The 15,391-nt window shown below is 44.6% G+C and overlaps 1 protein-coding gene across 1 annotated transcript in view; it reads right to left on the bottom strand.

The window, feature by feature from the left end:
- Nucleotides 1–15,391, bottom strand: part of LOC140428891 (synaptonemal complex protein 2-like) — a 573,438-nt gene that overhangs the window by 73,455 nt on the left and 484,592 nt on the right. Inside the window, exon 15 of the mRNA XM_072515538.1 lies at nt 2,105–2,274. Within this exon, the coding sequence (XP_072371639.1) occupies nt 2,105–2,274 (170 nt within the window). The remainder of the gene's footprint in view (nt 1–2,104; nt 2,275–15,391) is intronic.

Raw genomic sequence — 15,391 nt, 5'->3', positions numbered from 1 at the left:
TGGCTAGGAAGGACCTAAAGAGAGAGCTAAGAAGAGCCAGGAGGGGACATGAGAAGTCTTTGGCAGGTAGGATCAAGGATAACCCTAAAGCTTTCTATAGATATGTCAGGAATAAAAGAATGACTAGGGTAAGAGTAGGGCCAGTCAAGGACAGTAGTGGGAAGTTGTGCTTGGAGTCCGAGGAGATAGGAGAGGTGTAAAATGAATATTTTTCGTCAGTATTCACACAGGAAAAAGACAATGTGGTCGAGGAGAATACTGGGATTCAGGCTACTAGACTAGAAGGGCTTGAGGTTCATAAGGAGGTGTTAATAATTCTGGAAAGTGTGAAAATAGCTAAGTCCCCTGGGCCAGATGGGATTTATCCTAGAATTCTCTGCGAAGTTAGGGAGGGGATTACTGAACCTTTGGTTTTGATCTTTAAGTCATCTTTGTCTACAGGAATAGTGCCAGAAGACTGGAGGATAGCAAATGTTGTCCCCTTGTTCAAGAAGGGGAGTAGAGACAACCCCGGTAACTATAGACCAGTGAGCCTTACTTCTGTTGTGGGAAAAATCTTGGAAAAGTTTATAAGAGATAGGGCGTATAATCATCTGGAAAGGAATAATTTGATCAGACATAGTCAACACGGTTTTGTGAAGGGTAGGTCGTGCCTCACAAACCTTATTGAGTTCTTTGAGAAGGTGACCAAACAGGTGGATGAGGGTAAAGCAGTTGATGTGGTGTATATGGATTTCAATAAAGCGTTTGATAAGGTTCCCCACGGTCGGCTACTGCAGAAAATACGGAAGCATGGGATTCAGGGAGATTTAGCAGTTTGAATCAGAAATTGGCTAGCTGGAAGAAGACAAAGGGTGGTGGTTGATGGGAAGTGTTCAGACTGGAGTCCAGTTACTAGTGGTGTACCACAAGGATCTGTTTTGGGGCCACTGCTGTTTGTCATTTTTATAAATGACCTGGAGGAGGGCGTAGAAGGATGGGTGAGTAAATTTGCAGATGACACTAAAGTCGGTGGGAGTTGTGGACAGTGCGGAAGGATGTTACAAGTTACAGAGGGACATAGATAAGCTGCAGCGCTGGGCTGAGGGGTGGCAAATGGAGTTTAATGCACAAAAGTGTGAGGTGATTCATTTTGGTAGGAATAACAGGAAGACGGAGTACTGGGCTAATGGTAAGATTCTTGGCAGTGTGGATGAGCAGAGAGATCTCGGTGTCCATGTACAGAGATCTCTGAAAGTTGCCACTCAGGTTGAGAGGGTTGTTAAGAAGGCGTACGGTGTGTTAGCTTGTATTGGGAGAGGAATTGAGTTTCGGAGCCATGAGGTCATGTTGCAGCTGTACAAAACTCTGGTGCGGCCGCATTTGGAGTATTGCGTACAATTCTGGTCGCTGCATTATGGAAAGGATGTGGAAGCATTGGAAAGGGTGCAGAGGAGATTTACCAGAATGTTGCCTGGTACGGAGGGAAGATCTTATGAGGAAAGGCTGAGGGACCTGAGGCTGTTTTCGTTAGAGAGAAGGTTAAGAGGTGACTTAATTGAGGCATACAAGATGATCAGAGAATTGGATAGGGTGGACAGTGAGAGCCTTTTTCCTCGGATGGTGATGTCTAGCACGAGGGCACATAGCTTTAAATTGAGGGGAGATAGATATAAGACAGATGTCAGAGGTAGGTTCTTTACTCAGAGAGTAGTAAGGGCGTGGAATGCCCTGCCTGCAACAGTAGTGGACTCGCCAACACTAAGGGCATTCAAATGGTCATTGGATAGACATATGGACGATAAGGGAATAGTGTAGATGGGCTTTAGAGTGGTTTCACAGGTCGGCGCAACATCCGAGGGCAGAAGGCCCTGTACTGCGCTGTAATATTCTATGTTCTATGGTTCTCATTGGGATTTTAACAAGGCTGAAACATCCGGTCCTGCGAGACATGAACCCTGTGGCAGGTTTCCTGCCACCAGTAGAGGTGAGCCACATAAAACGCCATAGACTTCGGCGGAAAGCACATCACAAGGAACCGGAAAATCCTTGCCATAATTCAAATTCAATAAACCCTCATTTTTGTTTGGTGGAATGCAACTTAAGTTCTATTTTGCATCTGTACCTTACAACTTTTTTCTTCAAAATGCTTAGTTGCACCCTTTCCAGAAGGTGTTAGATGAACAGTATTTCCTGGTTCTGGATCTTGCAATCTAACTTCAAATGTTTTACTTCTTCCTGATGAGTTCTTCATTTCCAAAGGAGGCTTCACTTTATTTTTTCTTCCTGGAGTTGCTAATAATAAATTTAAAAGTTAGTTGGCACCGAAGAGGGCAGTTTGGGCATCCATTTTACTGAGTCAGTTAAATTCTTCGATTCCGACTGTGGAAATTGTCAATTGCAACAGATATTACAAGGACAGTATTTGTCTCAGGGGCCAGCTTTCAGGCAGAGACTGCATATGTTACAATTCAAGGTATATTCTACAGTGTGTAACAGGATACCATTGTGAAGGCTCCAATAGACCTGCTGATAGCAATAAGGGAAGGGAGATAATTGATGGCTACACCCCAGATATTGGACCACCAATATCACTAATTGCAAGACAACAGATGTGCCTTTGGAATGATTGGATAGTGTAATTAACCATACGGACCTTTAATGTGATTGGTAAATTATTTTCATATACTATGCATGATGTGACCGTAATAAATAGTCAAGATTGTACAGAGATAACTAGTAACAAATGATTGGTATCTGCTAATTTCTTGTAATCAAATCTCGAAGTATAACTGTGAAAGGAGGTTTAGTGAACAGACATTAGATTAAAGTAAGTAAGAGACAGTAGTATATAACTCAGCATACACCTCTATACTTCTATTGATAAATGTTTAAACACAGTATTATATTAGTCCGCATGTGCTTCTATATTTAGATTGTTAAATGAACAAGGCCGACAGGATCAGTAGCGGAAAAACATATAACTGAATAGCAGATAACACACTTCTGGGTATGCGAACTGGGAACTTTGTACGCAAAGCATGATGGGACTTAAACTAACCAGACTTAACCACAGACACACACAAAATGCAGGCTAGTCAGCTCAGCAGAAATATTCCTTATCCCCAGCTCCAAACAGCCTCGATTAATTAGGCGATGATACCATTCAGAGACAAAAGTTTGGTAAAGAGTGTGTCATTATACAAATGTACAGCATGTGAAGAGTTAATGTTATGGTAAGCCTAGGCACTTGAGGGAGCTACGGGACAGTACTATAAATTGCATTGGTTCTTAAGCTAAGGGGAGGAGATTAGACTGCAGCCAACGAAAATAATATTTATAGTGTAGTGCAGAGTTAGTTAAGTTATAATAGTTATAATTAGTCGATAGAGAGAGTGTTAGTGAGTGTAGTTTAATTCTTACATGTATGTTTGCTTTTCAGAATTAGTATCAAACTCAAAGTTAGCAGTGTTAATAATCCTCACTGTGTCATGTGAGAGTACCTTTAAGAAATGGATGTTTATAAAAATATCTGTAGTTGATGTACCTTTCAGAAATGGGTGCTTATCAGTGATGTCAGAGTGTGGGTGCAGCTGGGCTGTCTGTCTGCTTTTACTTTTGCTTTAGGCTGTTTGCTACAGGGTGTGTTTAGTTTTGTTTTAGTTTTGGAGATGCTGCAGTCACAGCAAGATGCGTGCATCTCTGCAAACTAAAGAATGTTCATTTGGTGATTTCAAAGTGGTAACTATTCTCAGTAAAGAAGTTAAACCTGATGTCTTTTGTAAAAAGGGTTCTTTTTTGTCTTATGGATGTTGCAAGGAAAGATTAAGAGTTACGTATAGAGTACTGTATTCTTTGGGGGATTTATTAGTGTTAATAGTTGTTAAGATGATTACTGTGGGTTTATAAAGTGTTAACTGGTTTCATAAATAAACATTGTTTGAATTTAAAAGTACTTTAGATTTCTGTTGCATCACACCTGCAGAGTGGGCCCATGTGCTCCCCATAATCACAATCTATTAAAAGTTGTGGGTCAGGTGAACTCCATGATACACTTTGGGGCTTTCTAAACCCTGGCCCATAACAAATTGGGGGCTCGAGGGGAATAAAAGTCTATCTATTGGATTGGCTCAGTGAACTTAAAGACAGTGAAGGGTGAGCATATTGTGTTTGCTTTTCAGGTGTGGTATTCCAGTTTAAGTAGGGAGTATGTTGTGGACAATGGCTCTTTCAGAGGATCTGAAGTTTTTTGGGGTAGAGAAGGTCACACGCAGTATCTTACAGACAGAGACTAAAAACAGGCTTTTGGATTTGGCAAAATCATTGCAGTTAACATTACCTGACAGAATACGAAAAGAAGAGGGACTTACCGCGGTAGCTGAGTATTTAAAATTGCCTGACATACAGTCTGACTCATTGGAAATGGCAAAGATCCAGTTCCAGATGAAGCAACTTGAACATGGAAAAGAATTAAAGCAGCTTGAATACGCAATGAGAGAAAAAGAAAGAATAGCCCTCACAGAACAAAATGAAAGAGGAAGGGAGGTACAGATCAGGGAAAAAGAAAAAAAGAGAGAGGAAAAAGTAAAAGAGAGGAAAGGGAAAAAGAGAGAGAGGAAAGGGAAAAAGAGAGAGAGGAAAGGGAAAGAGAGAGAGAGAGGCAAGGGAAAAAGAGAGAGAGGAAAGGGAAAAAGAGAGAGTTTGAACTTCAGAAATTGGCCATGAAACATGACGTAAAAGGAAACGTACAGTTGGAGGATAGTGATGAGGATAGTGAGAAAGAGCGTCATAGTCGAAGGCTTGGTGGGGATCTATTTAAATATGTCCAAGCATTGCCAAGGTTTGATGAAATGGAGGAAGAAGCCTTTTTCATTTCATTTGAGAAGGTAGTTGAACAAATGAAATGGCCACAGGAGATGTGGATATTACTGATTCAAACAAAGTTGGTAGGTAGAGCTAGTGAAGTGTTTGCATCACTATCAGAGGAGATTTAAAAAATCCATCTTAGATGCATATGAACTAGTGCCCGAAGCCTACAAAAGTTTAGAAATTTAAGGAAAGAATTTGGTCAAACATACATGGAGTTTGAAAGGATCAAACAGAGTAATTTTTATCGGTGGATAGGGGCTTTGAAAATAGACCAAACGTATGAAGCTCTCAGAGAAATTATACTTTTGGAGGCGTTTAAAAATGTAATTCCTGATGTAGTGAGAACTCATGTGGAAGAGCAAAGGGTTAAAATTGTGAGGTTAGCAGCAGAAATGGCAGATGATTATGACTTAGTTCATAAATCAAAGCTTGGTTTCCGACATCAGTTTCAGCCTGTGAGGGATAGAAACTGGGGAAAAGAGAAATACTCAAGTGGTAGAGGTAAAGGAGATCTGATGGGAGATAATAAGGAGAGTGTACCTCAGACTAAACAGGAAATCCAGGAGGGCGGAAGAGACATGAAAAGTTTCAAATGTTTTCACTGTAATAAACTAGGCCATGTAATGTCACAGTGTTGGTGGTTGAAGAAAAGCCCTGGGAAGGCTGATGTGGTAAAACAGGATAAGACAGTGGGGTTTGTTAAAGTGGTAAAGGAAGTCCAAGTGAAGCGAAGGAGGTGCAAAAGATTGTATAGCCTGATCCAGAGGTGATTGATAAGAAGGTGCCAGATGTCTTTAAATAATTTACTTGTGTGGGTAAAGTTTACTCATGTGTATCAGGAAGAGTAGGAAAAGAAATCACAATTTTAAGAGATACGGGAGCTAGTCAATCTTTAATAGTAAGAGATGAGAAGTTATGTAGTCTGGGAAGAAGATTGCCAGAAAAGTTGGTAATATGTGGAATTCAGGGTGAGAGGAGTATATAAGGTAAGATTGGAAAGTCCAGTGAAGAGTGGTGAAGTGGTAGTAGGAGTAACAGAGAAACTATCTTGTCTGGGAATACAGTTTATCTTGGGTAATGATATAGCTCGATTGCAGCTGGGAATGATGCCTACTGTGGTTAAGCCAGTGGAAAATCAGACAACTGAAGTGTTGAAGGACGAATATCCTGGGATTTTTCCAGATTGTGTCATAACAAGGTCGCAAAGTCACAGGTTAAGACAAGAAGAGAAATCAAAGAGTGAAGATGAAGTTGAAGTGCAATTATCATAAACGATGTTTGATCAGATGGTTGAAAAAGAACAAGAACAGGTGGAGGATGAGGCAGATATTTTTAGTTCAAGAACATTGGCGGAATTATAGCAAAATGATGTAGAAATAAAACGGTCCGGGTTGACCACAATTCCCATGGTCCTTTGCAGGTGGCCACCTTAGATGGCGACACGTGTCAGCGGAGGGACAGCACTCTGCCAGTGGAGGGCCACCACTGTGTCATTGAATGCGCAGTACTTTGTCAATGGAGTGGCTGCACTGTGTCAGTGTATGAGCAGCACTACATCAGTGAATGAACAGCACTGTCAGTGAAGGAACAGCACTGTGCCAGTGGAGGGACAGCAATGTGTCAGTAAATGGCCAGCACTGTGTCAGCGAAGGTGCATCTCTGACAATGAATGAGCAGCACTGTGTCAGTGAATGAGCGACACTCTTGTCAGTAAGTAGGCCACACTGTGTCAGCAGGTGGGTAGCATTGTGTCAGCAGATGGGCAGCACTGTGTCAGCAGATGGGCAGCACTGTGTCAGCGCATGGGCAGCCTGTGTCGGGGAGGGGCAGCACTATGTGAATGAGCAGTGACCTATATAAGAAGGACGGGTTGCATCTAAACCGGAGAGGCATAAATATCCTGGCCGCGAGGTTTGCTAGTGTCACACGGGAGGGTTTAAACTAGTATGGCAGGGGGGTGGGCACGGGAGCAAGAGGTCAGAAGGTGAGAGCATTGAGGGAGAACTAGGGAATAGGGACAGTGTGGCTCTGAGGCAGAGCAGACAGGGAGAAGTTGCTGAACACAGCGGGTCTGGTGGCCTGAAGTGCATATGTTTTAATGCAAGAAGTATTACGGGTAATGCAGATGAACTTAGAGCTTGGATTAGTACTTGGAACTATGATGTTGTTGCCATTACAGAGACCTGGTTGAGGGAAGGGCAGGATTGGCAGCTAAACGTTCCAGGATTTAGATGTTTCAGGTGGGATAGAGGGGGATGTAAAAGGGGAGGCGGAGTTGCACTACTGGTTCGGGAGAATATCACAGCTGTACTGCGGGAGGACACCTCAGAGGGCAGTGAGGCTATATGGGTAGAGATCAGGAATAAGAAGGGTGCAGTCACAATGTTGGGGGTTTACTACAGGCCTCCCAACAGCCAGCGGGAGATAGAGGAGCAGATAGGTAGACAGATTTTGGAAAAGAGTAAAACAACAGGGTTGTGGTGATGGGAGACTTCAACTTCCCCAATATTGACTGGGACTCACTTAGTGCCAGGGGCTTAGACGGGGCAAAGTTTGTAAGGAGCATTCAGGAGGGCTTCTTAAAACAATATGTAGGCAGTCCAACTAGGGAAGGGGCGGTACTGGACCTGGTATTGGGGAATGAGCCCGGCCAGGTGGTAGATGGTTCAGTAGGGGAGCATTTCGGTAACAGTGACCACAATTCAGTAAGTTTTAAAGTACTGGTGAACAAGGATAAGAGTGGTCCTAGGATGAATGTGCTAAATTGGGGGAAGGCTAATTATAACAATATTAGGCGGGAACTGAAGAACATAGATTGGGGGCGGATGTTTGAGGGCAAATCAACATCTGACATGTGGGAGGCTTTCAAGTGTTAATTGAAAGGAATTCAGGACCGGCATGTTCCTGTGAGGAAGAAGGATAAATACGGCAATTTTCGGGAACCTTGGATAACGAGAGATATTGTAGGCCTCGTCAAAAAGAAAAAGGAGGCATTTGTCAGGGCTAAAAGGCTGGGAACAGACGAAGCCTGCGTGGAATATAAGGAAAGTAGGAAGGAACTTAAGCAAGGACTCAGAAGGGCTAGAAGGGGTCACGAAAAGTCATTGGCAAATAGGGTTAAGGAAAATCCCAAGGCTTTTTACACGTACATAAAAAGCAAGAGGGTAGCCAGGGAAAGGGTTGGCTCACTGAAGGAGAGGCAAGGGAATCTATGTGTGGAGCCAGAGGAAATGGGCGAGGTACTAAATGAATACTTTGCATCAGTATTCACCAAAGAGAAGAAATTGGTAGATGTTGAGTCTGGAGAAGGGTGTGTAGATAGCCTGGGTCACATTGAGATCCAAAAAGACGAGGTGTTGGGTGTCTTAAAAAATATTAAAGTAGATAAGTCCCCAGGGCCTGATGGGATCTACCCCAGAATACTGAAGGAGGCTGGAGAGGAAATTGCTGAGGCCTTGACAGAAATCTTTGGATCCTCACTGTCTTCAGGGGATGTCCCGGAGGACTGGAGAATAGCCAATGTTGTTCCTCTGTTTAAGAAGGGTAGCAAGGATAATCCCGGGAACTACAGGCCGGTGAGCCTTACTTCAGTGGTAGGGAAATTACTGGAGAGAATTCTTCGAGACAGGATCTACTCCCATTTGGAAGCAAATGGACGTATTAGTGAGAGGCAGCATAGTTTTGTGAAGGGGAGGTCGTGTCTCACTAACTTGATAGAGTTTTTCGATGAGGTCACTAAGATGACTGATGCAGGTAGGGCAGTGGATGTTGTCTATATTGACTTCAGTAAGGCCTTTGACAAGGTCTCTCATGGTAGACTACTACAAAAGGTGAAGTCAAACGGGATCAGGGGTGAGCTGGCAAGGTGGATACAGAACTGGCTAGGTCATAGAAGGCAGAGAGTAGCAATGGAAGGATGCTTTTCTAATTGGAGGGCTGTGACCAGTGGTGTTCCACAGGGATCAGTGCTGGGACCTTTGCTCTTTGTAGTATATATAAATGATTTGGAGGAAAATGTAACTGGTCTGATTAGTAAGTTTGCAGACGACACAAAGGTTGGTGGAATTGCGGATAGCAATGAGGACTGTCAGAGGATACAGCAGGATTTAGATTGTTTGGAGACTTGGGCGGAGAGATGGCAGATGGAGTTTAATCCGGACAAATGTGAGGTAATGCATTTTGGAAGGACTAATGCAGGTAGGGAATATGCAGTGAATGGTAGAACCCTCAAGAGTATTGAAAGTCAAAGAGATCTAGGAGTACAGGTCCACAGGTCATTGAAAGGGGCAACACAGGTGGAGAAGGTAGTCAAGAAGGCATACGGCATGCTTGCCTTCATTGGCCGGGGCATTGAGTATAAGAATTGGCAAGTCATGTTGCAGCTGTATAGAACCTTAGTTAGGCCACACTTGGAGTATAGTGTTCAATTCTGGTCGCCACACTACCAGAAGGATGTGGAGGCTTTAGAGAGGGTGCAGAAGAGATTTACCAGAATGTTGCCTGGTATGGAGGGCATTAGCTATGAGGAGCGATTGAATAAACTCGGTTTGTTCTCACTGGAACGAAGGAGGTGGAGGGGAGACCTGATAGAGGTTTACAAAATTATGAGGGGCATAGACAGAGTGGATAGTCAGAGGCTTTTCCCCAGGGTAGAGGGGTCAATTTCTAGGGGGCATAGGTTTAAGGTGAGAGGGGCAAGGTTTAGAGTAGATGTACGAGGCAAGTTTTTACGCAGAGGGTAGTGGGTGCCTGGAACTCGCTACCGGAGGAGGTGGTGGAAGCAGGGACGATAGTGACATTTAAGGGGTATCTTGACAAATACATGACTAGGATGGGAATAGAGCAATACGGACCCAGGAAGTGTAGAAGATTGTAGTTTAGTCGGGCAGCATGGTCGGCACGGGCTTGGAGGGCCGAAGGGCCTGTTCCTGTGCTGTACATTTCTTTGTTCTTTGTTCACTGCATCAGTAAATGAGCAGCACTATCTCACGGTTTGAACAACACTGTGTCAGCACTTTGTCATTGAATGAGCAGCACTGTGTCAGTGAATGAGCAACTCCACTGACAAAGTGCTGCAAATTCACTGGTGGTGTCCCTCCACTGACACAGTGCTGGACATTCACTGACCCAGGGCTGTCCATTCACTGATACAGTGCTGCCACTCCGCTGACACAATGCTGCTCCTTCACTGACACAGTGCTCTCACTCTGCTGACATATTGCTGCCACTCCATTGACAAAGTACTGCGCATTCAATTACACAGTGGTGGCCCTTCACTGGCATAGTGCTGCTCCTCCGGTGACACATGTCACCATCTAAGATGGCAGCCTGCAAAGGACCATGGGAATTGTGGTCAACCTGGACACAGACAAGAATACAGCCTCTGTGTATTGTGCAAAGAAGCCAGACCTGACCGAAACTTGTACCCAAGTTTTCCCCAGGCCAATAGAGTTTGAATCAAGGAACTACAATAGTAGCAGACTAACCAGCGCCACTTCCCCTAATTTGGAAAGGCCTACATGCCTGGAACAATGATAGCTAGGACCCGCTCAGCCACCGAGGTATCCGCCCCTTAATTGGCTAGGATCAATGAGGGTGATCAAAACCCTATCGATCTATTGGAGCTGGAGTTAGGACCGCCCAAAAGGGCGCGAAAGAGAGCACACTAGGGATCGGCCTCTTTTGGACCAGCCTGTGTGCAACCAAGTGCAGCATATCAACCAGCCAAGTTCAAGGACCTGCGATCGCTACCTGAAGGACGAGCCCAGCCGAGACGAACGTGAAGATTTCCAACCAACCCATGTGGACACAGATAAAGGCCTTAACTCCCGCACAGAGCCGGTCACCCCGAAGTTCAGTAAAGGTCATCTCAGTTATTAGGTTTAGTTTAGTGCGTAGCCGCGTGAATCATTGCATATAAACAAGTGTGTTTGTTACTAAACTGTCTTTTAGACTAATATATTGGTTGTGTGGTCATTCGATCAATATAAGAAACAGCTTGTGGTTGGTTCACATAGAAATAAAGAAGTCAACATTTATTGGCGACTCTGACGGGATCTCGATTAGAAGTGACTTTGTTACTCCGAGAGTGAGCCTTCAGCTTTGAATTCAATTGGGAAAAGAAAAAACGAACCACGAGAGTAAGTTTCATATCGACCAAATAACCGAATTTCAGAAGTGTGCACTAACCGCATGCGTAACTAACAGGGAAGGGTAAGGTAAACTCGTCAGACTTGCATGCAAATCTAGAGGGATTGTGAACCGGAATATAGCCGTAAGCCGTACCCGTTGTTCGATCGACTTCTTATGCCCCCTGTTCCAAATTATAAGTAGAGAAGAGATGCTAGAGAAAATGATGAATCCACAGCAGGAACCCGAGGTCACAGTTGTCAACAAATCAGAGCAGTGCCCCATATGTGAGGATCTATTGAAATGAAATGAAATGAAATGAAAATCGCTTATTGTCACGAGTAGGCTTCAATGAAGTTACTGTGAAAAGCCCCTAGTCACCACATTCCGGCGCCTGTTCGGGGAGGATGGTACGGGAATCGAACCGTGCTGCTGGCCTGCCTTGGTCTGCTTTAAAAGCCAGCAATTTAGCCCAGTGAGCTAAACCATTTAAAGGGGAAAGGATGGCCCCTTTGGTCGAATTTTTGTAAAAATACTGAGTCAGTTCCAGGAAGGATAGGATAAACTTGGTGGGATAATTTATGTGAGGTCAACAAGAAAAACGCAGTAAAGTTCACAAAGCCAATGGCAATAGTGTGCTGCTTGGCACAGTTGCGAGGCACAGAGGAGGTAATCGAGATGCTCCACAGTCAGTTAGTAGAGAAGGAAGAGGAGAATGAGGGAAACAGTCAGGAAAGCGAGAAAATTATTGAGGAACTCCGGGAGAAGACGCTGCTAAAGACAGGGAAATCGCCGATGTTAAACTCGCCCACCAGTCTTGCATAGTACACCTTAGCAGCTTCCAAACCAAGTACAACAAGGCCTATCAAGACACACAGCGTGCAGTCAACCGCCACGCAGCCCAAAAAGAAAGGCACCAGCAGCACCGGCTGCACAGGTCGCACCAACCCCACACAGCTGCCCCGACACCCATGAATCCGGTCACCACAGAAAGAAGGATAAGGGATCAGACAGGTCCAGATATCATCTACAACACCCCACTTTCGGTAACCCAGTTAAGGGAAGCTTGCATTAAAATCACTCCATTTCAGCCCACCACAGCCCCGCATAGCTTTTTTGAGGAGGTGCGCCAACAAAAAAGTTATGTACGGATAAGATGAGAGGGAGGAGGTAAAATTGATCATAATGAGTCTCAGCCAGTCGGTACAGTCAGCTTTGCCAGATCCCCAAAACGTAGGATGAGGAACCCGAGAGGAAATGAAGACTGCAATATTAGACGTTATCGGATACAACAAAGGGGACCCGGTAGAGGGTTTAAACAAATGCAGAGAAAAAAAAGGAGAACACCCGACCGCCTTTGCCGGTCGTCTCTGGGTTCATTTCAAGGCAGTATATGGAAATTTAGACTGCGCTCACTTAGATGATGAAGACACCACTAAATGGTCCCGTACTTTAATTTCACATGCCACTGAAGCAGGTAAAAGGGCTTGCGCAAATTATGACCCGGCAGATACCACACACAATGAGATTTGGATACTGTTATGGGCCAGGGTTTAGAGAACCCCAAAGTGTGTCATGGAGTTCACCTGACCTACAACTTTTAATATATTGTGGTATGGGAGCACACGGCCCACTCTACAGGAGTGGTACAGCAGAAATGGAAAAAATATTGTTTAAAGCAAAACACAGTTTATTCTCTGAACTCAAGTTAACCTTTTTAAAACATACAGTGAACATTTTAGCAACCAACAATTCAAATACAACCTCCAAAGAATACAACACTAAGTCAACCTTCGTAAAATCCCAAACAACATTCAGAAGACAAAAAATTCTTTTAACTCAAAGATCAGGTTTAAATTCACTATTGAGAGCAGTTATCCATTTGAAAACCCCAAATGAACATTCATAAGCTTGCAGAGATTGATACACATCCTGCTTTGATTTCAGCTTCTCCAAAACTAAAATGAAACCAAACCCACCCTGCAACAAAAAGCCTAAAGCGAAAGTAAAAAGCTGGCACACAGCCCAGCTCCACCCACTCTCTGACATCACTGCAGTAATAAACACCCATTTTTTTAAAGGCACTCTCACTACAAATACAAATACACACCCATTTATAAACTCCCATTTCTAAAAGGTACTCTCACATGACAGCACTCAGACGCCCATCTCGGGCATGGGAACAGTCCCTTCAGGATCAGATGGATCAAGGCAAAGTAGAAGCCACAATGTAGCCCGTTAGAGCTAGCCAGGAACCCGCATGGACAAATGAGGGCTAAGAGAGGAACACTACCCCCGAGAACAGCACCCCAGAGCACAAGGACCAATTCACGCACCACGAGGTTCGTGTTACACTTGTGGACAAGTAGGACATTTCGCCCGCGATTGCAGACAAAACCCCCTACCCAATCAACGACCCCAACAGCCCAACCAGAAACAATAGGCCACACCACGATCGCCAGCCACGACAGCTAGAAGGCAACGTTCGCCCCATGCATAACGTAAATGCCCGCTCAGACAACCTCGCTTATAACTCCTTAGATTGCCGGTGTCCAGAGTCTCCAAAATGGGTCTGTGACTCGCATTGGGATAATGTCGGATGACAGGCACAGTCCGGGACATGCAGTAGATTTTCTCTGGGACACAGGAAGGTCCTGAACCATACTAAACTCCTCAAACCTGTTCCAAAAAACACCCTGGCCAACCACAGATACCATTACACTCAGTGGATTCACAGGACACATGCAAGAGGGATACATCACAGCCCCCATACCCGTCTAGATAGGAAATGTAACCACTAAACACCCTGTTGTTTTAGTTGACATACCCCCAACCGCAGAACACATCCTAGGTATAGATTTCATGAACTCTCATAATCTCTCCTTCGACCCCGTAAACAAGTGTGTCTGGCAGATGTTCAAAACAGCCAGAGCTCCCTCCACGCTCTCAGTAGGAGATTACGAAAACAGGATTTGCTCAGTAGGGTACTAGGTTTAACCTCAGAAACAGTACGGATTCCCACAGCAGGCTGAGAGCGAAATTTTAAAAGTCATTAACAGTCTGTTAAAACAGGGAGTGATTCGACCCGTAGCTTCCAGTAATAATGCCCCAATTTGCCCATAAAGAATTCAGACGGTTCATGGCGACTCACAATTGACTATCGCAAACTAAATAAAGTTACCCCTTTAACAGCCCCCACCGTTGCCATGAGTCCCACGACCATGCTTAAGCAGGGGGTGCAAGCAAAGTATTTCACTGTGCTGGAAATTAGCAATGGTCCATTCCCCAGGATCGAGCTTGCCATTATCAATTTGCGTTCACATTTCAAGGCCAACAGTACACATGGACATGTCTTCCCCAAGAATTCCATAACTCCCCCTCCATTTTCCACAAACAGCTAGACGCTGGTCTCTCGAAATTCTCCTGCCCCGAATGCCTAGTTCAGTATGTAGATGATCTGCTCCTGCAAACCAATACCAGGGAAGAGCATGGGGCTCTGTTAGCGGAATTACAAACCCTGCTCCAATCCATCAAATGTAATGTAAATTCCAAAAAGGCACAGATACTGAGGGAATAGGTACTGTACTTAGGAACCATTATCACCCACAGCAAACGCGAAATTGAACAGAAGTGAATTGACTCCATTGTGAAATTTCTCCTGCGCCGCAATGTAAGTGCACTCCGTTCATTCCTAGGTTTAGTGGGATACTGTAGGAATTACATAGTTAATTTTGCCACCAAAGCTGCCCCACTCTCAAAGATTCTGAAAAAGAACACCCCATGGATTTGGCTGCCACAACACACAGACGCCATAGACGATATAAAACTCCACAGCTCCTCACAGATTATCATAGAATTTACATGGCAGAAGGAGGCCATTTGGCCCATCTAGTCTGGATCGGCTCTTGGAAAGAGCACCTTACCCAAGGTCAACACCTTCACCCTATCCCCATAACCCAGTAACCCCACCCAACACTAAGGGCAATTTTGGACACTAAGGGCAATTTATCATGTCCAATCCACCTAACCTGCACAACTTTGGACTGTGGGAGGAAACCGGAGCACCCGGAGGAAACCCACGCACACATGGGGAGGATGTGCAGACTCCGCACAGACAGTGACCCAGGCCAGAATCGAACCTGGGACCCTGGAGCTGTGAAGCAATTGTGCTATCCACAATGCTACCGTGCTGCCCTGCTTTACACTCCTGCTTTACAATCCCCGACCCTGACTTGCCCTATGCCATAGAAGTAGAAACCACCGACCGAACCCTATTAGCAGTGCTCCTACAGGATCGCCATGACCGATTTGGACCGGTAGCCTATGTTTCTAGAGTTTTAGACCCCGTAGAACAAGGATTTTCCGCCTGTGAGCGACACTCGCTTGCAGTCTTTTGGCCAGTTCAGTATTTTGC

Source organism: Scyliorhinus torazame, chromosome 8 (assembly GCF_047496885.1).
Source record: "Scyliorhinus torazame isolate Kashiwa2021f chromosome 8, sScyTor2.1, whole genome shotgun sequence".
NCBI classification, from domain to species: domain Eukaryota; kingdom Metazoa; phylum Chordata; class Chondrichthyes; order Carcharhiniformes; family Scyliorhinidae; genus Scyliorhinus; species Scyliorhinus torazame.
The sequence above is the reverse complement of the archived record's forward strand: the minus strand, read 5'-3'. Positions and strand labels throughout refer to the sequence as shown.